General features: G+C 37.7%; 3 protein-coding genes across 6 annotated transcripts in view; 2 read left to right on the top strand and 1 right to left on the bottom strand.

Moving 5' to 3' along the window:
• mrn (general transcription factor IIH subunit 4 marionette) overlaps positions 1-26,968 on the top strand; it is a 127,076-nt gene that overhangs the window by 40,808 nt on the left and 59,300 nt on the right. The gene's annotated exons all lie outside the window — the stretch shown is intronic.
• The window catches only part of Cep135 (Centrosomal protein 135kDa), a 163,994-nt gene that overhangs the window by 96,922 nt on the left and 40,104 nt on the right, over positions 1-26,968 (bottom strand). The gene's annotated exons all lie outside the window — the stretch shown is intronic.
• The window catches only part of LOC137252249 (uncharacterized), an 82,671-nt gene that overhangs the window by 40,823 nt on the left and 14,880 nt on the right, over positions 1-26,968 (top strand). For both annotated transcript variants that reach the window (XM_067787693.1, XM_067787692.1), the window contains exons 2-4: positions 3,539-3,998; positions 23,168-23,327; positions 23,389-23,566. In XM_067787693.1, coding sequence (XP_067643794.1) covers positions 3,556-3,998; positions 23,168-23,327; positions 23,389-23,566 — 781 coding nt within the window. In that variant the 5' untranslated portion in view covers positions 3,539-3,555. The remainder of the gene's footprint in view (positions 1-3,538; positions 3,999-23,167; positions 23,328-23,388; positions 23,567-26,968) is intronic.

Below are 26,968 nucleotides of genomic sequence, written 5' to 3'. Positions count from 1 at the left end.
GCCTACCCAAGGACGTCTAGTCCCAGGGCCACAAAAGCAATCGCGTTCTGGCCTTCCACAACCCAGGCGTAGTCACCCGTCACTTACTCCCAGAGTGACGACGTCTCCCCCTATGCACTTAAAAATTCTGCAGTTAAACTGTAATGGATTAACTGGGAAGATCACGGAGATAGTCGACTTCATGAAGCGGCACAACATCCGCATTGCTGCGATTCAAGAGACTAAACTTACAGCAAGATCTGCATTGCAGACCTGTTCTGGGTATTATGTCCACAGAAAAGATCGCGAGAGCGGAAATGTAGGCGGCCTCGCGTTTATCATACACGACGCTGTGCAATATCATATATTTGATCCCGACATCGACCGCAGGGACAGTGTCTTAGAACGTCAAGGATTATCTGTCCGGTCAGGCGATGCAAATCTAGAAATCATCAACATCTACATCCCTCCTGTCGCCTGTTGCCCCTGTGGATACCGCCCTGATATCAGCGGCGTACTCACTGGAAACAATCGCATTATCTTAGGCGATTTCAATGCCCATCACGATCTATGGCATTCAAACTTGCGGTTGGACAGTAGGGGTGAGATGTTAGCGGATCAAATAGAAGAAACGACGTTCTGCACTATAAACGGAGACGCCCCCACACGTATGGTAGGAAGCTGTCACAGTTCGCCGGATACTTCAATCGTGAGCGCAGAACTCGTAAACTGCGTCAACTGGCAGCCGATGGTAACATTGGCATCCGACCACCTGCCTATACTTATTTCGCTCGAGCGTCCCGCCGACTTCATCGTAGCAGAAAAACGCACTTTCATTAACTTTAAAAAAGGAAAGATGGACGAATACAAATCCTTTACAGACAGCCGCTTTGCTGCCCTCTCTATCCCAACTGATGCCCGCCAAGGGGAGCGTGCTTTCCGCAAGGTCATTGAATCCGCCTCGGCTCGTTTCATTCCCGCCGTTAGAATTCCCGAAATTCGGCCCCACTACCCGGCGGAGGCCGCAGGTTTAGCGAGAGAACGTGACCTTATAAGACAGCTCGATCCCGGCGACCCCCAAATAAGGGATATAAACCAACGCATCAGATTGCTTGTGGATGAACACAAGCGGGCGAGATGAGAGGAGCACCTAAGCGGTTGTAACCTCCCTGCCGGTGTAGGTAAACTTTGGTCCACTGTAAAGTCCCTATCGAATCCGTCTAGGCACAATGAGAAAGTTTCCATCGCCTTTGGCGACAAAGTGCTGTCGGATGCGAAAAAATGCGCGAGCGCTTTCTGCCGAAAATACATAATGTATTCTACGGTCGACAAAAATAGACGGAGGGCCAACAGACACGCACGTAAATATAAGTTCAGCGCGTCACCAATTACCATCACCGCCAAAGAGGTTGAGGATGCCATCGGTCATGCTAAACCATCCAAAGCAGTGGGCCCAGACGGCATAGCATGCCGATGCTCAAAAGCCTAGGGAAAGAGGGTTTCAAATATTTAGCACATATCTTCAACCTGTCTCTTTCCACCTTTGTCATGTCCGAAAAATGGAAAATGGCTAAGGTGGTACCGCTACTAAAGCCTGGGAAACCAGCTTCCATAGGAGAGTCATATCGCCCGATATCTCTCCTATCGCCAGTAGCCAAGACGCTTGAAGCCATTTTGCTCCCCCACTTCAAAGCAAATTTGCAGCTAGCCTGTCATCAGCATGGCTTTAGAAAACTCCATAGCACCACCACCGCGCTGAATGCCAGCACCCAGCACCAGATAAATTGTGGTTTAAATCAGAAGCCCCACCATAGAACAGCACTCGTAGCGCTAGACCAATCAAAAGCTTTTGATACGGTCAACCATTGCACGTTACTGCAAGACTTGGAAGGGTCTACCCTTCCCCCATGTCTTAAAAGGTGGACCGCAAATTATCTGGGTGGTCGGCAGGCATCGGTGCAATGCAGAAACGAAATATCAAAACCAAGAATAATTAAACAATGGGTGCCTCAGGGTGGTGTCCTATCCCCACTTTTGTTTAATTTTTACATATCAAAACTACCTTCGCCACCAGAAGAAATTACTGTCGTTTCTTACGCCGATGACTGCACAATAATGGCCACAGGCCCGGGCACAAAGATCGATGAGCTTTGCAACAAAATAAACGGCTACCTCCCTGATCTCTCCAGTTTTTTCGCCTCGCGAAACCTGGCATTATCACCAACTAAATCATCCGCGACCCTATTTACAACCTGGACGTCCCAAATGTCGACCATTTTGAACATCCACGTCGATGGCACTACGCTACCGACTGTCCTACACCCCAAAATCTTGGGTGTGACGTTTGATCAGGATCTACATTTTGGTGAACACGCAGCCGCAATTGTTCCGAAAATCCCTTGTCGTAATAAAATACTCAAATCCCTTGCTGGCAGTACTTGGGGAAAAGACAAAGAAACGCTCATTACCACATACAAAGCAATTGGCCAGCCGTTTGCGTGCTACGCGTCCCCTATATGGTCGCCAAGCCTAAAAAATACCCACTGGAAGAAGCTACAGGCCTGCCAAATACTGCGCTCAGAACCGCCGCGGGCTGTCTTCTTATGTCCCCAGAACACCATCTACATAATGAGGCGAGAATACTCCCCATCAGGGAGAGAAATGAGATGCTAACCAAACAGTTCCTGTTGAATACCCAGAAACCTGGGCATCCCAACAGACATCTGATTGATGAGCCAGCACCGCCTATGGACTTAAGGAGTCATCTCCGTAAGCATTTTGAGGAAATACGGCACCTGAGAACTCAGCCGTATGAAGCAAAAAAACACAAGCAGGTCCTTGGTGAACTCCACAAACAGGCGTCGGACCTTTATGCCGGGAATTGCTCGGTGAATCCAGTACTCGGGGAACAGTACCCAAAACTTGCGGAAGAGGAACGAATACTCCCCAGGGAAATGCGAGTCACTCTGGCTCAACTTCGTTCTGGATACTGTAACAGGTTAAACTCTTACATATCCAGAATCAACCCCGACATACAAAATGTATGCCTCGCTTGCAATGTGTCCCCACAAGGCACCAACCATCTCTTTAATTGTAATGTGGAACCAACGCCGCTAACACCCCTTTCATTATGGTCCACCCCTGTCGAAACAGCAAGTTTCCTTGGACTCCCGTTAGAGGATATTGATGACAATTTGTGATCGGTCGCTGCTATTAGGTGGGCGAAACATTGCTACAACAACAACAACAAAGTTACCATGCAACGAAAGAACTTTTGCGCACTCCTCCGAATGGGCAGATTGCACATATTTCCTTTTTATTTTTTTTGCATATATTTTTTCCATATATCACGAACCGGGGGAGAATTGCGAAAAATCGCTCTAAAATTGCCGCAGTCCATTCCGATCCCAATACTTTCCGTTGCCGATGATAGGTCTCAAAATTGGGTGCTTTCATTTAGTGCTATCCGGCAAATTGGCTCCATTTGGTCCGCACCCCCACAAAGCCCTGGACTCAACATGGATAATCAAATATGTAATATGTATTAACTTTCTTACAGCCCGCCGATCACACACAATGAAACGCCGAAAGCTGTTACTCTGTTGGACTGCTCTACACTCCAGTCTTAGCTTTATTGTCTTTCTCAATTTAATCCTAAACAAAACAACACAATCAGCAATCGTACCACCACCTTGGAGTGATCCGGAAAAGAATCCCTGTGCCAGCATGCCTGGAGGATGGCAGTTACTTTATTGGCCGCCACTTAAACAATGTTTCAAAATTTTCACCATCGGTTATCCATGCCCAGCTACAATGGAATTAAGTCCAGCGTTGATTGTAGGTAAATCTAAATCGGCACGACAAAATGCACCGGCAGCTCAATGTCGCTGTCCGCCGGGGACCGCATTAAGTGCGGATACAAATAAATGTCATGAGATTTTTAAGCGTGGCCCATGTGAACACGGTGCCTACTTTTCTCCATTACCTGAGGAGCGCACAGCCGTTGAAGCTGGGAAAAGGTAAATATTTACGATTAAATTATGTACATTGGAGCGTAACACTAAAAAAAAGTTGAAAATGTGCCCCGGGGTTTGAATATTACACCGAGATATCAAAAATTTAAAAAAGGCGTGAGTACCAAGTACTCGTTAAGTTAGGTGTGTAAACAAACAGGTGTATATCTAGGAAACTAATGATTTTAAGTTAACTAGAGCTTGCCCAGGGGCTGAAATTAAACCACGACAGAGGTAACTTTACCAGAAACAAATAGTTTCGGTAACAACCGATACTGACAAGTTATTGTTTTATTATTGTTAGCGAATAATAATCTTCGAGTTTTCGATTTGTTATCAGCTTGCTATCGATTAGTTTTCACCCTTTTTATGGTCATCTTATTGGTTTCATATCGACTTGTTATCGAAGGGTTACACACATGTAATCGATTTTATGTTGAAGTTTTAGGTATCTTTTTCATAAAAACCTGATGAGTCGTGGTTAACGTGCCGATAACTAATTGGTAACACTCCGATACGAAATCAAAAACTTTTCGATAACACACCGATAACCAGTTAATATCAATCCGATAACAAATCTTAAGTTGCCGAAAATAAATTGATATGCTTTTGATAACATAGTGATAACTTTATTTAAGCAATCGATAACTTTTTGATAGGAAATAGTAGTTTTCGAAATACTTCGATAACAAGTAGCTGACATATTGATTACGTATCGAAAATATTTCGACGATAAATCCAAAAGCTTTCGATAACAAATGGATAACTCGTCGATTAAAAATAGATTTTATTTTATTTAATTTATTTTATTTTGTTTTATTTACTTACATACTTAATTAAACGGTTATAGCTCTCCCACAAGGCGCGCCAGTCGCTTCTTTTCTCTGCCAACCGACGCCAATTGGTCACACCAAGGGAGTTTAAATCGTTTTCCACCTGGTCCTTTCCTTTCTCTATGCTTCCATAGCGGGTTCCGATAGAAACACTTTCTTGGCCGGAGCGTCATCTTTCATTCGCATAGCCAGCACAGTGATGTCTGCGTAGAGTTCGCACTGCTCATCGTTAAATCTTCTTCGGTACTCGCCATCGCCAACGCGTAGAGGTCAATAAATCTTTCGAAGAACTCTTCTCTCGAAGAGCCGCTTCGTCTGATGTTGTCATGGTCCATGCTTCTGCACCATATAGCAGGACGGTACGATAAGTGACTTGTAGAGCATGATTTTCGTTTGCCGAAAGAAGACTTTACTTTTCAATTGCCTACCTAGTCCAAAGTAGCATTTATTGGCAAGGGTGATTCTTCGCTGGATTTCAGAGCTGATGTTGTTGTTAGTGTTGATGCTGGTTCCCAAATAGACAAAATCTTTTACTATTTCGAAATTATGGGTGCCAACAGTAGCGTGGTTGCCAAGACGCATATGCGCTGACTGTTTGCTCGATGACATCAGGTACTTCGTTTTGTCCTCATTCACCATCAAACCCATCTTTACCGCTTCTTTTTCCAGTTTGGAGTAAGCAGAACTAACGGCGCGGGTGTTTAGGCCGATGATATTAATGTCAACAGCATATGCCAGTAATTGCACGCTTTTACAGAATATTGTTCCAGCGGTTAAGTTCTGCTCTGATGTGTGTCTATTCTTTTTTCGCGGGTTTATTTCCAAGATTTGGCGCATTGTGTAAATCTGGTCGATGGTAGATTTACCAGGCCTGAAGCCGCACTGATAAGGTCCAATCAGCCGATTCACGGTGGGCTTCAATCTTTCACACAATACACTTGACAGGACCTTATATGCGATATTAAGAAGGCTGATTCCGCGATAATAGGCGCAGTTTGCAGTATCCCCTTTCTTGTGGACTGGGCAAAGAATACTTAAATTCCAATCGTCGGGCATGCACTCGTCCGAACATATTATGCGAAGAAGCTGATGCAAGCGCCTTACCAACTCTTCGCCGCCGTATTTGAATAGCTCCGCAGGCAATCCATCAGCGCCCGCGGCCTTGTTGTTTTTCAATCTGGTTATTGCTATTCTGACTTGGTCATAATCGGGTGGGAGGACATTTATTCCACCACCATCGATTACGGGATCGGGTTCGTCATCTCTGTGAGGTAAATCGCTGTCTCCATTTAGGAGAGCAGAGAAGTGTTCCCTCCATAATCTAAGTTTGTGTTTTATTTATCTTTTTTAATTTTACTATACTTAAGGTGGCCGCCGTGGTGTGATGATAGCGTGCTACGCCTACCACACCGAAGATCCTGGGTTCACGCCCCAGTCAAAGCAACATCAAAAATTTTGGAAACAAGTTTTTTGAATTAGAAGAAAATTTTTCCCAGCGGGGTCGCCCCTCGGCAATGTTTGGCAAGCACTCCCAGTGTATTTCTGTCATGAAAAGCTCTCAGTGAAAACTCATCTCCCTTGCAGATGTTATTGGATGTCGGCACAAAACAAGTAGCTCCCATCCCGCCAATTTGTAGGAAAAACAAAGAGGAGCACGACTCAAATTGGAAGAGAAGCTCGGCCTTCAATCTCTTCGGAGGTTATCGCGCCTTACATTTTTTTGTTTTATATTTAATTTATTTTATTTTATTAGAGTTCGCCCAGGGGTGGAAATTAAATACCAACAAGTAAGGACGGCTAAGTTCAGGTGTAACCGAATGATATGGCTGGGTTTTGATGCCAACCATTTTTCCTTAGAAAAGGGAAATACTCACGCTGCTGGGCATGCAGCTCAATGTGCACACCCGCACCCACACACACAATAAATTTAGTTTCTTTTATGTTTGGTTAGATTTAGTTCGTCTTTATTAAAATAAATTTCATTTGTTCTTGTTTAAGTATTAATTTAATAAACGTTCATTGTTTGTGTTTCACATCACACTTTTGGTTATGATAAATGTTTGTTTTGTTCTTATTTTAGTAAATTTAGTTTAAGACTCTACACTTTAAAATATTTACTTTAATTTCCTTCACTAGTTAGGTTTTACGACCGAGCACTCCAACATGTCAAAACGAATTCAATTCGGTTCGTTTATCCCCCACGCTCAGCGGCCATCATTTTTCATCGCTGAATCTTATTACCCCTGCTGAGTGCAATTGGCATTGCTTTTCAGCAACAGCTGACGGCGATGCCACTTGCACGCAGGAATGCATTTTGTTACGTGCGTTTTGTTGCGTGCGTTTTGTTGCGTGCGTTTTGTTGCGTCAAGGCGGGTAACGCTGTGCGGTTATACCACCCTTCCTTAGAAAAAGAAGAATCTGACAAGTTGATCAGATTTGTCATATTCTTCTTGTTCTCTGACTTTCAAATTGTTTTGGTTGAATGAATGTATGATATTAGGGTGTTCCTCCCCTTTTTTCTCATTCGTTCAATCAGAACAATTTTTTCCTTTCACATATGAAATTTAGTTAATATTAATTTAATTACTTACATGTAATTTGTTTTCTAATTTCTATTGCACTAAATTAATGTATTATATATTTATTACAAATAATGCGGGCATATTAATTTTTGGTTTTATTTACATGCAAATTGAAAAAAATTTTTTTTTTTTTTTGTATATTAATATTAATATAAATTTTAATTTGATATTTCATGCTTTAATAACAAAGTAATGAAAATTTACAATTAGTTACAAGCTAGTTTGTAAATTTGTATGAGAAAAAATTTTTAATTTACCTTAATGATTCGGTTTTTGTGAACGGTTTTTTCCTTTTTATTTACTTCATCAAAAACCGTAACATTAACTCCATCAATTTTTGTGACTATATATGGTCCTTGGTAAATGCTTTCATGCTTATTTCTAGGTTCTTTTTGTATTACTACCTTATCGTTTATATTAATAGCTAACGGACGCGCCCTCTTATCATAAAGATCCTTATTTTTAACTTTATGTTTATTAATTAAATCTTTTGCTAATTTATGCGTTTTTTGTAGTCTATATTTTACTTCTTTTGCATAACTTTCAACATTGTAAATTGGATCGATTTGTTCCTTTTGAACTTCATTTGGTAAGGTAACATTTCTACCGAATACTAATTCGTATGGAGTGAATCCATTATCAAAAACTGTACTAGGAGTTGTATTATGCAAAAATGTAAAATATTTCAAATAAACGTCCCATTCGGGGAAGTTATCATTTAGAAAAGCTCGTAAATATTCATTAAACACCCGATGATTTCTTTCAATTGTACCTAGGGTTTCATGATGGTAAGCTGTAGAAAAATTATGTTCGATTTTTAGGAGTTTGGTTAATTCAGAGAAAATTTCGTTTTTATATTCGGTTCCTAAATCGGTTTTAATTGATTTCATTATGCCATAAATGAGGATGAAGCTTTCAAAAATGGCTGTTGCAATTGTTTTTGCTGTCTTATCAGGGACTGATATGGTAACAAGGTATTTGCTAAAGTCGCACATAATGGTAACCGCGAACCTATTCCCATTATTCGACTCAGGCAAAGGTCCTATTGTATCTACAACTACGACATCGAAAGGTTTGCAGGGTGTTGGTGTAAGCACTAAATTTTCTTTGGTTTTTGGCTTGACTTTATTCAAAAGGCATTTTTTGCAATTTTTGACGTATGTGGCAATATCACGGGTCATACCTTTCCAATAATATTTCGTACGTATTTTTGCGTAAAGCTTTTTATTTCCGCAGTGACCTCCTGATATCGGGTCATTGTGGTAAATTTCCATTAATTTAAGTTTCTTGTCGTTGTCTGTAACTGTTTCGACAGGTTCTATTAATAGTATTTTTAAATTTTTTAGAATTGAATTTCCTGTATTTTTAAAATTTGAAATAGAAAAATATTTAAATAACTGATCATCTTTTTGCCATTCTACTTTCTTAACGTTGTGTTTACCAGCTTCTTTTTCAAGCTTCAAAAGTAATTCATCTAATTGCATTATTTTGTTAGTACACACAATATTAAGTAACTCGAGTTTTTTATGTTTTAAATGCGCATATATTTTTAAATTGATTTTATCATTATCGTTGTCATGACATATTTGGCTTTTTATCCTATGGATTTTCTTGGAAAAATTATATGAAAACTTGTCGACTACCTGTAATTTGACATTTTCTTCGTTTACATCTTCAGCCGATTGTTGTAATTGTTCGTGACGTTTCGTCATAGACCTCGTCTGTGCTGCTAAAATTTGATTATTGGACTTTTTAAGTTCTTGAATTGAAATTCGCGATAATGCGTCTGCACCTACGTTAGATTTTCCTTTAATATATTCAATGGTAAAATTATATTCGGACAATTCCAAACGGATTCTGGAAAGTTTCGACGACGGATCTTTCATATTAAATAGATAAACTAGTGGACGATGATCTGATTTAACTTTGAAGTGAGTGCCATAAATATATGGACGAAATTGCTTTATTGCAAAATATATTGCCAAAAGTTCTAATTCTATTATTGCTTTATTTTGTTCTGATTTGCTAAAGGATTTTGAAGCAAAACAAATTGGCAAGTCGTTACCGTTATGATTTTGACTCAGTATCGCACCACACCCTAACTTTGAAGCATCAACCGTAATTAAAAATTCTTTGGTGAAATCTGGATATTGTAAAAGTTTTGGAGAAATCAGACTTTTTCTTAGTTTTTCGAAAGCTAACTCACATGCCGTATCCCAATTAAATTCAACCTTCTTTCTACTTAAACGATTCAGTGGAGCTGCTAAAGAAGCGAAATTTGGGATAAATCTCCTATAATAATTTGCAAATGCCACGAATCTTCGGACAGCATCTTTATCGCGTGGCTTAGGATACCTTTTAATTGCTTCAATTTTTGAATCGTCTGGTAGCAAACCATTTGCTGAGCATTTATGCCCTAAGAAAGTTACTTCAGGTCTAAGAAAATTACACTTTTTTGGGTTAAGTCGCAAGTTGAACTTCCTACAGGTTTCGAAAACTTTTTTTAGATTATTGAGATGATGTGCTTCGCTACATCCAATTACTATTATATCGTCTACATACATAAAGGCTTGGTTGGGTGAAATACCAGAAAATGCAATTGACATCATTCTTGAAAATGAATTTGGAGCTACGTTTAGACCAAATGGTAAAACCTTCCATCGAAAAGCTCCGCGGTCAGTACTAAAAGATGTTATGTCTCTTGAATCTTTGTGAAGTGGGATTTGGTGAAAACCCGAAAAAAGATCTAATGTAGAAAAGAATTTCGCACGGCCAAGGTTATCTAAAATATCGTCTACACGTGCCAAAGGAAATTTATCGGCAATTAACTTTTTATTTACAGCCCTAAAGTCTACGCACATTCTATACGATTTTTGGCCATTTAGGTCTTTTTTCGGTACCAAAATCAAGGGACTATTATAATTCGAACAACTATTTTCAATCAGATCGTTTTCCAATAATTTATTAACTTGTTTATTGATTTCTTCACGTTGAGAATACGGTAGGCGGTAATTTTTAATGTATACTGGCGTCGTATCGTTTAGTCTTAGTTTTTGTTCATAAAAATTGTTGATTGTCATCTTATCATTGTCTAGCGCAAAAATATCGGAATATTGTAAACATAAGTTAATAAGTTTGTTTTCAGCATAATTAGGTATTTGTTTTTCTAAAATGCTTTTAAGTTCTTTAATACGACTATCTTGCTTTACTGGATTATTAATTTTATAAACGTGATAATTAGAAAGTTTTTCGGTTTGAATGTTGTGGTTGTTTACGTATTTGACGCTATTTGTGGTGTTTATTACTTTAATGATCGGATTACTGGAATCAACTATACATTTCGCTGTGAAAACACCGTCGGAAATCTCTTGAGAATCCACGAAAAGTGGTTCTGAGTCTTTTTTTAAAGCGAAAATTCTATAAACTTCGCAACGAGGTGGAATAACAAATGTATCGCTTTCCATTCCGTGATGGATGGGAAGTGCGATCTTTTCATTGCCTATCCAGAAGGAAATGCAATTTGTTGCATAGCTGATATCGCATTTATTTGTTTTTAGGAAATCCTTACCAAGTATTCCATCTGATGGAATGTTGAAATCATTGTCTACCACATGCAACGTATGTTTGATATAAAAATTTGAAAAGTGTAAGTTAGTTGTAAAAGTACCTAATGTAGAAACTGTATCTGTAGTTACTCCAGTAATATTAATTGTATCATTGTTATTAATTGACAAATTTTTATTAAGAGAGGAAATTTTAATTAACGAAATGTCGGCTTGTGTATCGACTAGAAATGTACAAAATTTGTTAGAGCCAGTAATATTTATTTGTATAAAATCGGAATAATTTAAGTTAAGACAATAAATGTTTTTTGAAGAAAAATTGTGAGCTGAATCAGTTAGTAATTTGTCTCGTCCTCCCTCAGTGTTCGCTCCTGAGGGGCTTCCCTGTTTAAAGCCCGAACGTTTGCATTTCTAGCTCTATTATTGGAAGTGTTAGAACCGTTGTTATTGCTAGTACGACTATTGTTGCTATTATTATTATTATTATTAGGCTGATTCCTATTTCCGCCGCTGGAACGGAAATTTTGCCTTTGATTGCCGCGATTGAAGTTGTTGCCATAGTTACTGTTACTAAAGGATGGTCTATTTTGTCTATAGTTGTTAAAGTTACGATTTTGATTTTGAAAATTTCGACCTCGGTTATTATTTTGAAAATTTCTAAAATTGTTATTGTTCCGCGCCCTAAATGCTAAAACTTGACGTTCTTTTACTTCATTTGATTGCTCTACAATCAGTTTGGCTACTACGTCCTTGGAATCAGAAAAATTGGTTGAAGCAAGGATTGATTTTACTAAACTGGTTTTTGCGTTCAATCGGCAAACGTTAACTGTTTGCTCGATGGCCATTTCACGGGCTTTGGTCTGAGTAATCCCTTCGATAATGAGCGAACGCTCTAAAGCATCAGACAATTCCTCAACGCGTTTTGCAAAATCGGTGTAATTATTATTATTAACTTGCAAAGCTGCGAATTTTCCGGCCACAACTTTGGAGTTGTCGGGTTTTATACGGTTACGTAGTGCTATTTTTATATCGTTAACTGAAAGTACTTGAGTTGGTATCGCTTCTCGAGCTTTACCATCGAGTTTGGATTTAATATATGAAATACAAATGCTAGTTAAATTTTCGTCGACAAATTGTTCGATTAACTCAATTTTAGTAATGAAAGATTCGAGACCTAGGGGCTCACCGCTATAATTTTCACGCATAATACCAGCACATATGCCGATAAACGTTCTTTTTTCTTCAGGAGTCGCCATATTTGTATCGGAATTAGGAGGATTTGAAATATTAGTTTCGGCAATTCCTCAAATCCGTGAAATTCTCCGGACAAAGAGAGTCTAACAACAAGGTTTTTGATTGTATTGGGCGAATATGTGGTTGAGCCTTCGGAAACTGGGCTTTTAAAATTGAGATTTTCGGAATCGGAACTTTCGGAATTAAAATTTTTGGAATTGGAATCTGAATTTTTGGAATTTTCGGAATTTTCGGAATCTGAGTTTTGTTCTGAAATTCTAGGAACCACTTTTTGATTTCTAAGGAACATATGTAGTAGGAAGCAAAGGAAGAAATATTTAAATTGATTAAAGTCGAATTTGTAGAAATTGCTTACGAAAATTTAACAGAAGTTGAAATTGAATTGAATGTTGATGTAATATTGAAAGAATTATTCGGTAATTTAATTAGAGACTGAATATTTAATGATAAATTGAATGTATATTGAAGTAATTTAATTTAATTGCTTTTAAAGGAAAATATTTTAATTTGATAAAAGGACTTGGCTGTTGATAACGGACGCACCGCTTTATTAAAAAGATCTCAATGTGTTTGTGTAATAACGGACGCACCGTTTTTATTAAAATTGTATGGTTTTATTTTTATAGATACGGGCGCACCGCATCTTTCAAAATTTGTATTACGAATATCCTCGGACGCACCGGGATTAAAAAAAATTTACATTGGTTGTTTACGGGACCACCGTTTACGCAAAAAAAATATTTTTCATGTTATTTTTTCTCTTTGATGGAGCCCACTGTAGGGCAGAGTGGGACTAAAATTAGAAAAAAAAAGCGTTTATTGTGTTTTGGCAATTGTTTTAAGAATCAAAACGTTGAAGCAATGCAATTATGGAAAAAAAAAAAAATTTTCTGTTTTTGTCCGACCCTGTCCCACAGTGCCTACCTTCACACATTTTGCACACATCTATATGTGTATGTATACGTCGGGAAATTAAAAGTTTTTTTTTTTTTCTTTTTGCTTGTTTAATGTAATTGAATAAGTATGATTATAATGGTAATTTTGAAATTAGAAGTTTAATTTAAAATGTATTACTTTGTAGTAGAAAAAGGTTAATATGAAATAATTTTTTTTGATAGAAAATGTAAGAATGTTCATAAGAAATTGACAAAAATGTAAGTTTAATTTAAAAAAATATTTCATACCAACTGCTGCTGTTTCGATACCGTTTGCTCGCTTGCCGTTATGTTGCTGCTGCTAATGGACTGCTGCTTCGGTTGCTGTTTCGCTGTAGCTGCTGCGTTTGTGCTCTGCCATGTACTGCAAGGTGTTTGTTGCTACCTTTTTTTTTTTGCTTACGGTGGTTTGCCGCTATGTTGGTAGCGTGGCTAGGGCCGTTATATGTTGCGTGGCTAATGCCGTTTTTATAGTAAAAATTTTTGGTACAGTCATTTAAAGTTAGTGTTTTAGTTTCGAAATTTTTTTTGAATTTTTAGATTTTGTAGATTTTTTGTAAGTGTTTGTTTTTCAATTTTATAATTTTTTGGAATGTTTAACCGTTTTTTATTTTTTTTGGAATTTTCCACATATTGTAGGGTTTTTTCAAATTTTTGTAAAATTTTTTTTTTTTTTTTTTTGTAGATTTTGGAATTTTAAAATTTTTTTTTTTGTAAAATTTTTGCATGTTTATATTTTTTTTGTAGGGTTTTTATAAGTTTTGTATTTTTTTTTTTGGATTTTTATTTGGTTTTATGATTTTTTTTGTAGATTTTTTTTGGATTTTTATTTGTAACTTTTTCTTGTATCTGTGTATTTTCTTGTAATTTATTAATAATTCATTTTGATTCTCTTTGTAATTTTTGTAGGTTTAATTCATTTTCAGTTAAAAAAATTTTTTTTGATTTTAAATTTTTATTTGAAGTTTTTGCGTTTTTAAGAGGCCTGCCTCTTCGCCACTATGGCCGCCATTTTGAGGTCCTGTCACGGTCGCCATGATATGGCTGGGTTTTGATGCCAACCATTTTTCCTTAGAAAAGGGAAATACTCACGCTGCTGGGCATGCAGCTCAATGTGCACACCCGCACCCACACACACAATAAATTTAGTTTCTTTTATGTTTGGTTAGATTTAGTTCGTCTTTATTAAAATAAATTTCATTTGTTCTTGTTTAAGTATTAATTTAATAAACGTTCATTGTTTGTGTTTCACATCACACTTTTGGTTATGATAAATGTTTGTTTTGTTCTTATTTTAGTAAATTTAGTTTAAGACTCTACACTTTAAAATCTTTACTTTAATTTCCTTCACTAGTTAGGTTTTACGACCGAGCACTCCAACATGTCAAAACGAATTCAATTCGGTTCGTTTATCCCCCACGCTCAGCGGCCATCATTTTTCATCGCTGAATCTTATTACCCCTGCTGAGTGCAATTGGCATTGCTTTTCAGCAACAGCTGACGGCGATGCCACTTGCACGCAGGAATGCATTTTGTTACGTGCGTTTTGTTGCGTGCGTTTTGTTGCGTGCGTTTTGTTGCGTGCGTTTTGTTGCGTCAAGGCGGGTAACGCTGTGCGGTTATACGAACATTACATACTCAGTTGAGAGCTATGGAGACAAAATAAGGGAAAATCACCATGTAGGAAAATGAACATAGGGTAACCCTGGAATGTGTTTGTATGACATGTGTATCAAATGGAAGGTATTAAAGAGTATTTAAAGAGGGAGTGGGCCAAAGTTCTATAGGTGGACGCCATTTAGGGATATCGCCATAAAGGTGGACCAGGGCTGACTCTAGAATTTGTTTGTACGATATGGGTATCAAATGAAAGGTGTTAACAAATACCTTTCATAAATGGGGCTGAACAATAATCTTATCCCGTTCGTAATCTCCAAATAATCGGATGTATAAGATAAGAAATATATAGTGAACAGATGTACATACCTAAACGATTTTTAAGATAAATATGAAAAAAAAAAAATGGCAAAGAACCCCCTCATCTGAACGATCGGTTGTATGGGATACATATTATATATAGCTCCGATCGAAATGATTTTTACAGGAAATCTTCTATGATATATTAGAATATATATCACCAAATTTAACGTTTTTATTGGAAACTAAGGGAAAAATGGCCAAATATCGTTCTATCTGAACTATCGGTTGTATGGGATAGGTATTTACTATATACATACATATAGCTCCGATCAAAGTGATTTTTTCAGGAAATCTTCTATGATATATTAGAATAAATATCACCAAATTTAACGTTTTTATATTGGAAATTAAGGGAGAAATGACTAAAAATCTTTCTATCGGAACGATCGGTTGTATGGGATATATATTATATATAGCTCCGATCTAAATTATTTTTTCATGAAATCTTCTATGGTATATTAGAATAAATATCACCAAGTTTAACGTTTTTATATTGGAAATTAAGGGAGAAATTGACAAAAATCTTTCTATCTGAACGATCGGTTGTATGGGATATATGCTATATATAGCTCCGATCAAAGTGATTTTTTCGGGATATCTTCTATGATATATTAGAATATATATCACCGAGTTTCACGTTTATACTTTCTAAATTGCGGCAGGAATGACCAAAATCGTCTTATCCGAACGATTGGTTGTATGGGCGATATATGTTATAGTGGTCCGATCCTACCGGATACGACAAATGTCTAATATAATCAAAAAATACATCCTTGTGCCAAATTTCATTGAGATATCTCAAAATATGAGGGACTAGTTTGCGTTCAAACAGACAGACGGACATGGCTATATCAACTCAGTTCGTCGCCCTGATCAATTCGATATACTTAATGGTGAGTCTATCTTCTATATTTCTCAACGTTACAAACATCGGACCAAAGTTAATATACCATTTCATGTTCACTAAAGGTATAAAAAGGAGTGGGCCTTAGTTCTATAGTTAGACGCCTTTTCGAGATATCGCCATAAAGGTGGACCAGGGGTGACTCTAGAATTTTTTTGTACGATATGGGTATCAAATAAAAGGTGTTAATGAGTATTTTAAAAGGGAGTGGGCCTTAGTTCTTGGACGCCTTTTCGAGATATCGCCATAAAGGTGGACCAGGGGTGACTGTAGAATTTGCTGTACGATATGGGTATCAAATAAAAGGTGTTAATGAGTATTTTAAAAGGGCGTGGGCCTTAGTTCTATAGGTGGACGCCTTTTCGAGATATCTCCATAAAGGTGGACCAGGGGTGACTCTAGAATGCGTTTGTACAATATGGGTATCAAACGAAAGGTGGTAATGAGTATTTTAAAAGGGAGTGGGCCTTAGTTCTATGGGTGGACGCCTTTTCGAAATATCGCCATAAAGGTGGACCAGGGGTGACTCTAGAATTTGTTTGTACGATATGGGTATCAAATGAAAGGTGTTAATGAGTATTTTAAAAGGGGTGGGCCTTAGTTCTATAGGTGGGCCCCTTTTCGAGATATCGTTATAAAGGTGGAAGGGTTGACTCTAGAATGCGTTTGTACAATATGGGCATCAAATGAAAGGTGATAATGAGTATTTTAAAATGGAATGGTCCTTAATTCTATAGGTGGACTATAGGTGACTCTAGAATGTGTTTGTACGATATGGGTATTAAATTAAAGGAATAAAGGGTTTTAAAAGGGAGTGGTTGTAGTTGTATATGTGAAGGCGTTTTCGAGATATCGACCAAAATGTGGACCAATGTGTTCTGGGTCATCTGTCAGACACCGCTAATTTATTTATATATGTAATACCACGAATAGTATTCCTGCCAATATTCCAAGGGCTTTTGATTTCGCCCTGCAGAAGTTTTTCATTTTCCTCTACTTAATATGGTAGGTGTTAAACCTATTTTACAAAGTTTTTTTCTGAAGTTATATTTTACATCAATAAACCAATCCAATTACCATGTTTCATCCCTTTTTTCGTATTTGGTATAGAATAATGGCATTTTTTTTTTTTTCATTTTTCATAATTTTCGATATCCAAAAAGTGGGCATGGTCATAGTCGGATTTCGGCCATTTTTTATACCAATACAAAGTGAGTTCAGATAAGTACGTGAACTGAGTTTAGTAAAGATATATCGTTTTTTGCTCAAGTTATCGTGTTAACGGCCGAGTGGAAGGACAGACGGTCGACTGTGTATAAAAACTGGGCCTGGCTTTAACCGATTTCGCCCTTTTTCACAGAAAACCATATCGTCCTAGAATCTAAGCCGCTACCAAATTTCACAAGGATTGGTAAATCTTTGTTCGACTTATGGCATAAAAATATGCTAGACAAATTAAATGAAAAAGGGCGGAGCCACGCCCATTTTGAAATTTTCTTTTATTTTTGTATTTTGTTGCACCGTATCATTTCTGGAGTTGAATGTTGACATAATTTACTTATATACAGTAAAGATATTAAATTTTTTGTTAAAATTTGACTTAAAAGAACATTTTTTAAAAGTGGGCGTGGTCGTTCTCCGATTTTGCTAATTCTTATTAAGCATACATATAGTAATAGTAGTAACGTTCCTGCCAAATTTCATTATGATATCTTCAACGACTGCCAAATTACAGCTTGCAAAACTTTTAAATTACCTTCTTTTAAAAGTGGGCGGTGCCACGTCCATTGTCCAAAATTTTACTAATTTTCTATTCTGCGTCATAAGTTCAACTCACCTACCAAGTTTCATTGCTTTATCCGCCTTTGGTAATGAATTATCGCACTTTTTCGATTTTTCGAAATTGTCGACATCGAAAAAGTGGGCGTGGTTATAGTCAGATATTGTTCATTTTAAACAGCGATGTGAGATGAGTGGCCAGGAACCTACATACCAAATTTCATCAAGATACCTCAAAATTTACTCAAGTTATCGTGTTAACGGACGGACATGGCTCAATCAAATTATGGATAATTTTGATATATGGAAGTCTATATCTATCTCGATTCCTTTATACCTGTATAATCAACTGTTATCCAATCAAAGTTAATATACTCTGTGAGCTCTGCCCAACTGAGTATAAAAACATAAGTAAAAGCTTAATTGCGCTGCATTCAAAGGATGGTCAAAATATATTTTTGATTTATTTTGAAATATATTGTAAAGAATTTAGGGAAATTCCGCTTATTTGAAACCTTCTGCTAACGTTCGAATCGCTAAACTGTTGAATAAATCACTCCAATATTCTGTATTGCAAAATCTTTATTAGACTGCTTTGGGAGTACTACAATTATACTTCACAATTATACTTCACTTCGCAACTGATAGCGTGTTTAAATCAAACCGATTCTGATTACTCAGCTTGCGCTGCTTTCATACTCTCCGTTGCTTCATTCGCATATTTCTACTAAAGTCTAGACGTTTCGCCTTGTAGAACTGCTGTATCTCCTGCTTGTCTATCTTATAGCCATATGCGGGTGTATGCGTGATGATTAGATGTGTTTGTGGGTATCTCTTTGTTGCCTTGTATGTATGTGTGTAAATAATGATTGATTTGTTTTACGTACACAAGAGTGGCAGCTTGCTTTATTGTTGTTGTGCCTTTATTTATTTAGTATCAGCTTAGTGATGCTAATATTCGTCACAATATTTTTGATGTACATATTATGAACTCCTCGCACATTTTCAAATTTTTTTACCTCATACACCGCAATACACTTTAATTTACATACATATATGTATATGTACATTAAGCTGGGTCGATTTATTAACCTATATCGCGCCATCGATTTTTCGATAGGTTTTGGGCTCAGGAAAAAAAGTTCCAATAAGCATAACCAAAAAAATAATTTTCGAGCCTGCAAAATTTGAGTTTTTTGACTTTTTTTTTCTTTGATTTTTAAAGTTTTTTTCATGACCTACTTAAAAAATTTTCATTTGATTTTAAAATTTTCATGTCCTGTTCATACCCTGTCCGACTCAAAATTGTCCGCTAGAAACTTTGGCGATAACAGGTTTTTGGGTTTTGAGGAGTGTTTTGGTGAAAAAATTTATTTTTTCGCCATTTTTTTTAACCGTTTCTTCAAAAACATGCAAAAGTGTTGCCGATGAAAACGAATTTGTCTCATAGTTCCTATCCCACTTAAAATTATGCGATAAAAACGTTGGCATTAACAGTTTTAAAAAAAATTTTTTTTTTGTTTTTTAGGACTTGTATTGGTCGAAATCGATTTTTTTCATTTTCAAGGCTCCAAATAATTTTTTATGTATGTGTTTCCGTTATACCCACCAATAAGTTTACCAAAATGATCAGGGGACGAGCTAAGTTGATTTAGCCATGCCCGTCTGTCTGTCTGTCCTGATGATTTTTTCAGACAACCATCTATGCGCAATACGTAAGCTTGTGGTAAAATTTGATGTTGCTAGCTGTTAAAATGAGGCAGAAATGGGGCAGAAATGGCGAAAACTCTCTTATTGAACAATCGATTGTATGGGAGGTATATGCTATAGTGGTCCGATCCGGTCGATTCCGACAAATGTCAAATCCCCCATCAAAATATGCCTGCTTACCAAATTTCTTCAAGATATCTCAAAAATTGAGGGACTAGTTTGCGTTCAAACAAACGGACGGACAGACGGACATGGCTACATCAACTTAGCTCGTCCCCTGATCATTTTGGTATACTTATTGGTGGGTCTAACGGAAACATATACATAAAAAATGATTTGGAGTCTTGAAAATGAAAGAAATCGATTTCTACCAAAACAAGTCCCAAAAACCAAAAAAATTTTTTTTTTTAACTGTTAAAGCCAACGTTTTTACTCAGTTGAGCAGAGCTCACAGAGTATATTAACTTTGATTGGATAACGGTTGGTTGTACAGGTATAAAGGAATCGAGATAGATATAGACTTCCATATATCAAAATCATCAGTATCGAAAAAAAAATCGATTGAGCCATGCCCGTCCGTCCGTCCGTCCGTACATCCGTCTGTCCGTTAACACGATAACTTGAGTAAATTTTGAGGTATCTTGATGAAATTTGGTATGTAGGTTCCTGGGCACTCATCTCAGATCGCTATTTAAAATGAACGATATCGGACAATAACCACGCCCACTTTTTCGATATCGAAAATTTCGAAAAATCGAAAAAGTGCGATAATTCATTACCAAATACGGATTAAGCGATGAAACTTGGTAGGTGAGTTGAACTTATGACGCAGAATAGAAAACTAGTAAAATTTTGGACAATGGACGTGGCACCGCCCACTTTTAAAAGAAGGTAATTTAGAAGTTTTGCAAGCTGTCATTTGGCAGTCGTTGAAGATATCATGATGAAATTTGGCAGGAACGTTACTCTTATTACTATATGTCTGCTTAATAAAAATTAGCAAAGTCGGAGAACGACCACGCCCACTTTTTAAAAAAAAATTTTTTTAATTCAAATTTTAAAAGAAAAGTTAATATCTTTACAGCATATAAGTAAATTATGTCAACATTCAACTCCAGTAATGATATGTTGCAACAAATTACAAAAATAAAAGAAAATTTCAAAATGGGCGTGGCTCCGCCCTTTTTCATTTAATTTGTCTAGGATACTTTTAATGCCATAAGTCGAAAAAAAATTTACCAATCCCTGTGAAATTTGGTAGAGGCTTAGATTCTAGGACGATAACTGTTTTCTGTGAAAAAGGGCGAAATCGGTTGAAGCCGCGCCCAGTTTTTATACACAGTCGACCGTCTGTCCTTCCGCTCGGCCGTTAACACGATAACTTGAGCAAAAATCGATATATCTTTACTAAACTCAGTTCACGTACTTATCTGAACTCACTTTGTATTGGTGTAAAAAATGGCCGAAATCCGACTATGACCACGCCCACTTTTTCGATATCGAAAATTACGAAAAATGAAAAAATGCCATAATTATATACCAAATACGAAAAAGGGATGAAACATGGTAATTGTATTGGTCTATTGACGCAAAATATAACTTTAGAAAAAAACTTTGTAAAATGGGTGTGACACCTACCATATTAAGTAGAAGAAAATGAAAAAGTTTTGCAGGGCGAAATAAAAAGCCCTTGGAATCTTGGAAGGAATACTGTTCGTGGTATTACATATATAAATAAATTAGCGGTACCCGACAGATGGGGTTCTGGATCACCCTGGTTCACATTTTGGTCGATATCTCGAAAACGCCTTCACATATACAACTAAGCGCCACTCCCTTTTAAAACCCTCATTAATGCCTTTAATTTGATACCCATATTGTACAAACGCATTCTAGAGTCACCCCTGGTCCACGTTTATGGCGATATCTCGAAAAGGCGTCCACATATAGAACTAAGGCCCACTCCTTTTTAAAATACTCATTAACACCTTTCATTTGATACCCATATCGTACAAAAAATTCTAGAGTCACCCCTGGTCCACCTTTATGGCGATATCTTGAAAAGGCGTCCACCTATAGAACTAAGGCCCACGCCCTTTTAAAATACTCATTAACACCTTTCATTTGATACCCATATCGTACAAACAAATTCTAGAGTCACCCCTGGTCCACCTTTATGGCGATATCTTGAAAAGGCGTCCACCTATAGAACTAAGTCCCACGCCCTTTTAAAATACTCATTAACACCTTTCATTTGGTACCCATATCGTACAAACAAGTTCTAGAGTCACCCCTGGTTCACCTTTATGGCGATATCTCGAAAAGGCGTCCACCTATAGAACTAAGGCCCACGCCCTTTTAAAATACTCATTAACACCTTTCATTTGATACCCATATTGTACAAACGCATTCTAGAGTCACCCCTGGTCCACGTTTATGGCGATATCCCGAAAAGGCGTCCACCCATAGAACTAAGGCCCACTCCCTTTTAAAACACTTATTAACACCTTTCGTTTGATACCCATATTGTACAAAAGCATTCTAGAGTCAACCCTGGTCCACTTTTATAACGATATTCCGAAAAGGCGTCCACCTATAGAACTAAGGCCCACTCCCTTTTAAAATACTCATTAACACCTTTCATTTGATACCCATATAGTACAAACAAATTCTAGAGTCACCCCTGGTCCACCTTTATGTCGATATCTCGAAAAGGCGTCCACATATAGAACTAAGGCCCACGCCCTCTTAAAATACTCATTAACACCTTTCATTTGATACTCATATCTTACAAACAAATTCTAGAGTCACCCCTGGTCCATCTTTATGGCGATATCTCGAAAAGGCGTCCATCTATAGAACTTAGGCCCACTCCCTTTTAAAATTATCATTAACACATTTCATTTGATACCCATATCGAACAAACAAATTCTAGAGTCAAGCCTGGTCCACCTTTATGGCGATATCCCTAAATGGCGTCCATCTATAGAACTATGGCCCCCTTCCATTTGATACACATGTCATACAAACACATTCCAGGGTTACCCTAGGTTCTTTTTACAACATGGTGATTTTCCCTTACTTTGTCTCCACAGCTCTCAACTGAGTATGTAATGTTCGGTTACACCCGAAATTAGCCTTCCTTACTTGTTATCGCATAATGTTAAGTGGGATAGGAACTATGAGACAAATTCGTTTTCATCGGCAACACTTTTGCACGTTTCTGAAGAAACCCGTAAAAAAATGGCGAAAAAATAAATTTTTTCATCAAAACACTCCACAAAACCCAAAAAATATATATATTTTTTTTTTTCAAAAAACTGTTATCGCCAAAGTTTTTAACGGACAATTTTGAGTCGGACAGGGTATACATGAAAATTTTAAAATCAAATGAAAATTTTTTAAGTAGGTCACGAAAAAAACCTTAAAAATCAAAGAAAAAGTCAAAAAACTCAAATTTTGCAGGCTCGAAAATTATTTTTTTGGGTATGCTTAGTGGAACTTTTTTTTCCTGAGCCCAAAACCTATCGAAAAATCGATGGCGCGATATGGGTTAACTATTGTCCATGCAAATCAACCCAGCTTAATGTTCATACATAGAAAATTCTTAGTACCAAAATTATTATCAACATTAGGCCTAGCAATCGTTGGGGAATCTGTAAAATGACAAAACAATGTCCAATGGGCTTGATTTATTGGCCAAAAGATGGCAAATGCTTTACACAGTACACTAAAGGACCATGTGTGAAGGGTAAACTGTTAGTAGTAAACGATGACGGCCTTGGAGAATGCAAGGTACGTAAGTCCATAGAAAAATTCCTGTACATAAATATAATTTTTTTTTAATAATTTTCAGTGCGAAGCAGAGGGTCCATTACGTGATTACTTTTATGATGAAGAAGAAACTTGTCATGAACTCTATTCCAAGGGTCCTTGCTTATCACAGGGTGATCTTTTTCTACCAGGTGGTCGCTGCGATTGCCATCGACACTTGCCACAGTACAGCGATGAACATGAAATGTGCTATGAATTAAGTACGAAACGATCTTCTTTTATAATTTAATTACATGTAATAAGGACGATATTTTACCTACATATTGTAACGAATTTAGGGAAATTCCGCTTATTCCAAACCTTCTGCTAAGGTTCGAATCGCTAAACTGTTGAATAAATAACTCCAATATTCAATAATGCAAAATGGTCTTTATTAGACTACTTTGAGAGTACTTCACAATAACTCTTACTTCACAACGAATTGCGTGTTTAAATCAAACTGCTTAGTCATGCCTCAGCTTGCGCTGCTTTTATACTCTCGGTTTCTTCGTTCACCCATTTCTCCTAAGGTCAAGTAATTTCGTGAACTTCATGCTTGGTTACCAACCATATACATGTATATTTGTAGTTTGTAGCTATATGCGTGTGTATATGTGAGTACTACGTTGGCTGATGATGATATGCGTTATGATTAGCTCTCCGCTGCCTTGTATGCATGTGTGTAAATGATAAGTGATTTGTTCACATACGAATGGCTGCTTAGTATTGGCTTAGTGATGATAGTATCGCTCAGGGATGCTCCATTTTTCCATTTTTACTGCACATAAGGCAAGAGTGTGAGAAGCTTGAGCTGCTAGCTACAAGGGATAACGCCCAAAAGGTTTTATGTCGGGGGCAAGCTTTTGTAAGAACGAAAACGGCGACCTTGTACCCGATGTCCAGAGAGTACTTAGACTATGGAGAGAACACTTCTATGCGAGCTCACTTGAGTCTAGGCAACCACGCCGTATTTTCGGAACAGTAAAAGACTTCGTTTATTTCGGAACCAGGGGCTAAAACGTAACATTCGTGATCGTATGACTCGTCATGTAAAAAAATGGTTTTGGCATTATAGCAAACGTGATCGTACTGCTTGATTCGAATTCGGCATGATGATATACGTGAACGAGTAATTGAAAGTAATCGGTGAGCTGGTTATTTTTGGGTGTTTGTACAACCAGTTCGACGTTTTAATGTCTATTTTCACTACAAAAAATATGTTCCAAGGTATTACTGTTCGGCCCCAGCCTTAACAATGTCAGACTTGAAATCCAGAGAAGAATCCCTCTTGCCACTTTTAAACTACATAAGTAGGCAATTGAAAAGTAAAGCCCTCTCTCGGCAAACGAAAAGTACCGAAGAATATTTAGTAATGAGCTGTATGAGCTTTACTCAGACATCAACATAGTCCAGCCAATTAAAACATAGCGGCTACGCTGACTAGGGCATGTTATGCGAATGAAAGATGATACTTCGACCAAGAAGGTATTCTTATCCTAACTCGTCTACCGAAGCAGAGGAACGGGGCGGCCCCCACTCCGCTGGTGTTAAATATTGGTGCCGTTTAAAGTGAAAGTGAGTAGGTAATAGGGGGATAATGTACACTTGACCTCGTCGGGGACCACACAAAAACAAGTTTTAGATTAAGCCCCCCCCCCCCCCCCCCCCCCTCCTAGGACGATAGCGTACTTTAGGGTGAGCTTGGATTGATATAAATTTTCGTTCAGTGCTAGTCCTAATAACAGCCAAAGCCGTCGAGAGGTTATGGTAGTGTTATATATTTCTTCTCGACGTGTTACGGGTTTGGTCGGTGTTATCGACGATGTGAACACCAGTTTCGATTTGTTATCGTTAGGTGGTTCTTATCGATAATAAAGCTTATCGATGAGTTATAGATTTAAAATCGACCAGTTATCGGTCTTTTTATCGAAAACTTTCCGATTTGTTATAGCAAAGTCATGGATTTATTCTCAAAGGTTGTTCCGATTTGTCGATATGTTATCGAAAAATTATCGATTTATCATTGGAGTGTTACCAACTGAACACTGCCTTCTGTCGTCACATGTTTATAAATTAGGCGTAGTCAGTACACATGTAGAAAGCCCGAGCTACAGGAAGAAACGGTTGAGAACGTTTGTGTTCGTGTCCTGCGCTCGCGTGGTCAAGCAAACGAATTCTGGTAGCACTATGGACACATTTAGTCTATATGGGGTCTTTATTGACCGCCAGTTAAGCCTAACCTAACCATTTTCTCAAACAGCCCGAAATTCTTTGTTTTTGATAAAATTCACGTCTGATGTGGTTTAATTTCAAGCTTTTGGCTTACTCTGTTAACTTAACAACATTAGTTTGCTTTATGTACAGTAGTATTTTTACACATCGAACTTCACGCCATATTTATAAGTTTGGTCCGAATCCCGAAAGTTTTACGTCCTTAAGGGAGATATATCCACCAATACGTATACCGAAATGATCAGGATGACGAGCTGAGTGTATTTAGCCATGTACGTTTGTCTGTCTAGTTGAACGCAAACTAGTTCCTAAATTTTTGAGATTTCTTGGTAAAATTCGCTGATCGGGTATATTTAGGTATCCGATTATTCATATGACAGAACCGATCGGAGCATATATTTCGCATGCAACCGATTTTTCGATTCCTCATTCTATTAGCTAGAAGCTTGAAATTTCACAGGATGCTTGCATATAATAAGGCATACATTTTTGTCTGAAAAAGCTGTCAAGATCTATATGTTGTTGTTGTTGTTGTAACGATAAGGTTGCTCCCCGAAGGCTTTGGGGAGTGTTATTGATGTGATGGTCCTTTGCCGGATACAGATCCGGTATGCTCCGGTACCACAGCACCATTAAGGTGGTAGCCCGACCATCTCGGGAACGATTTATGTGGCCACATTAAACCTTCAGGCCATTCCCTCCCTCCCCACCCCCAAGTTCCATGAGGAGATTGGGGTCGCCAGAGCCTCGTCTGTTAGTGAAACAGGATTCGCCGCGGATAGGTGAGGTTGATAATTGGGTTTGGAGAAGCTATATATTGCGCTGGCAACCTGAAGGGTTGCGCTACACAGCCCCTTGAATCTGGTATTTTAGTCGCCTCTTACGACAGGCATACCTACCGCGGGTATATTCTGACCCCCTAACCCGCTGGGATCAAGATCTATATAATATATGTTTATACAGCCGATCGTTCAGATAAGAGGTTTCGAGTCATTTCTTACTCATTTTAACAGCTAGACGCGTTAAGACCTCCATTTTATCGCAATACCCTGATTTCTGACAACGATTTAAACATTCGAAACGCACCCAAAAAAAAACTTATGAAATATGACTTTGACTGTTATGGCTTGTTGCCATTCATGGCATAGCAGCGAATTGTTCCTGTGACGAAAGCTATGTTTCAGCCTGTGATTGCTATTATCGATAAACGTTATCGGGCACGGAAAGCAGATGCTGTGACAGTCAGTCACACGGTTATTCCTTCCAAGCTGTCAGTGAAATTTACAGTGATCGCTCAGCAGCTGTGACTATTTTTTTTATTATTTTAGTTTAAATTATATTTATACTCAGCTGAGCAGAGCTCACAGAGTATATTTTATGTTTGTTCGCAT

Source organism: Eurosta solidaginis, chromosome 5, assembly GCF_040869045.1.
Source record: "Eurosta solidaginis isolate ZX-2024a chromosome 5, ASM4086904v1, whole genome shotgun sequence".
NCBI classification, from domain to species: Eukaryota; Metazoa; Arthropoda; class Insecta; order Diptera; family Tephritidae; genus Eurosta; species Eurosta solidaginis.
This window is presented reverse-complemented; position numbering and strand designations above follow the sequence as displayed.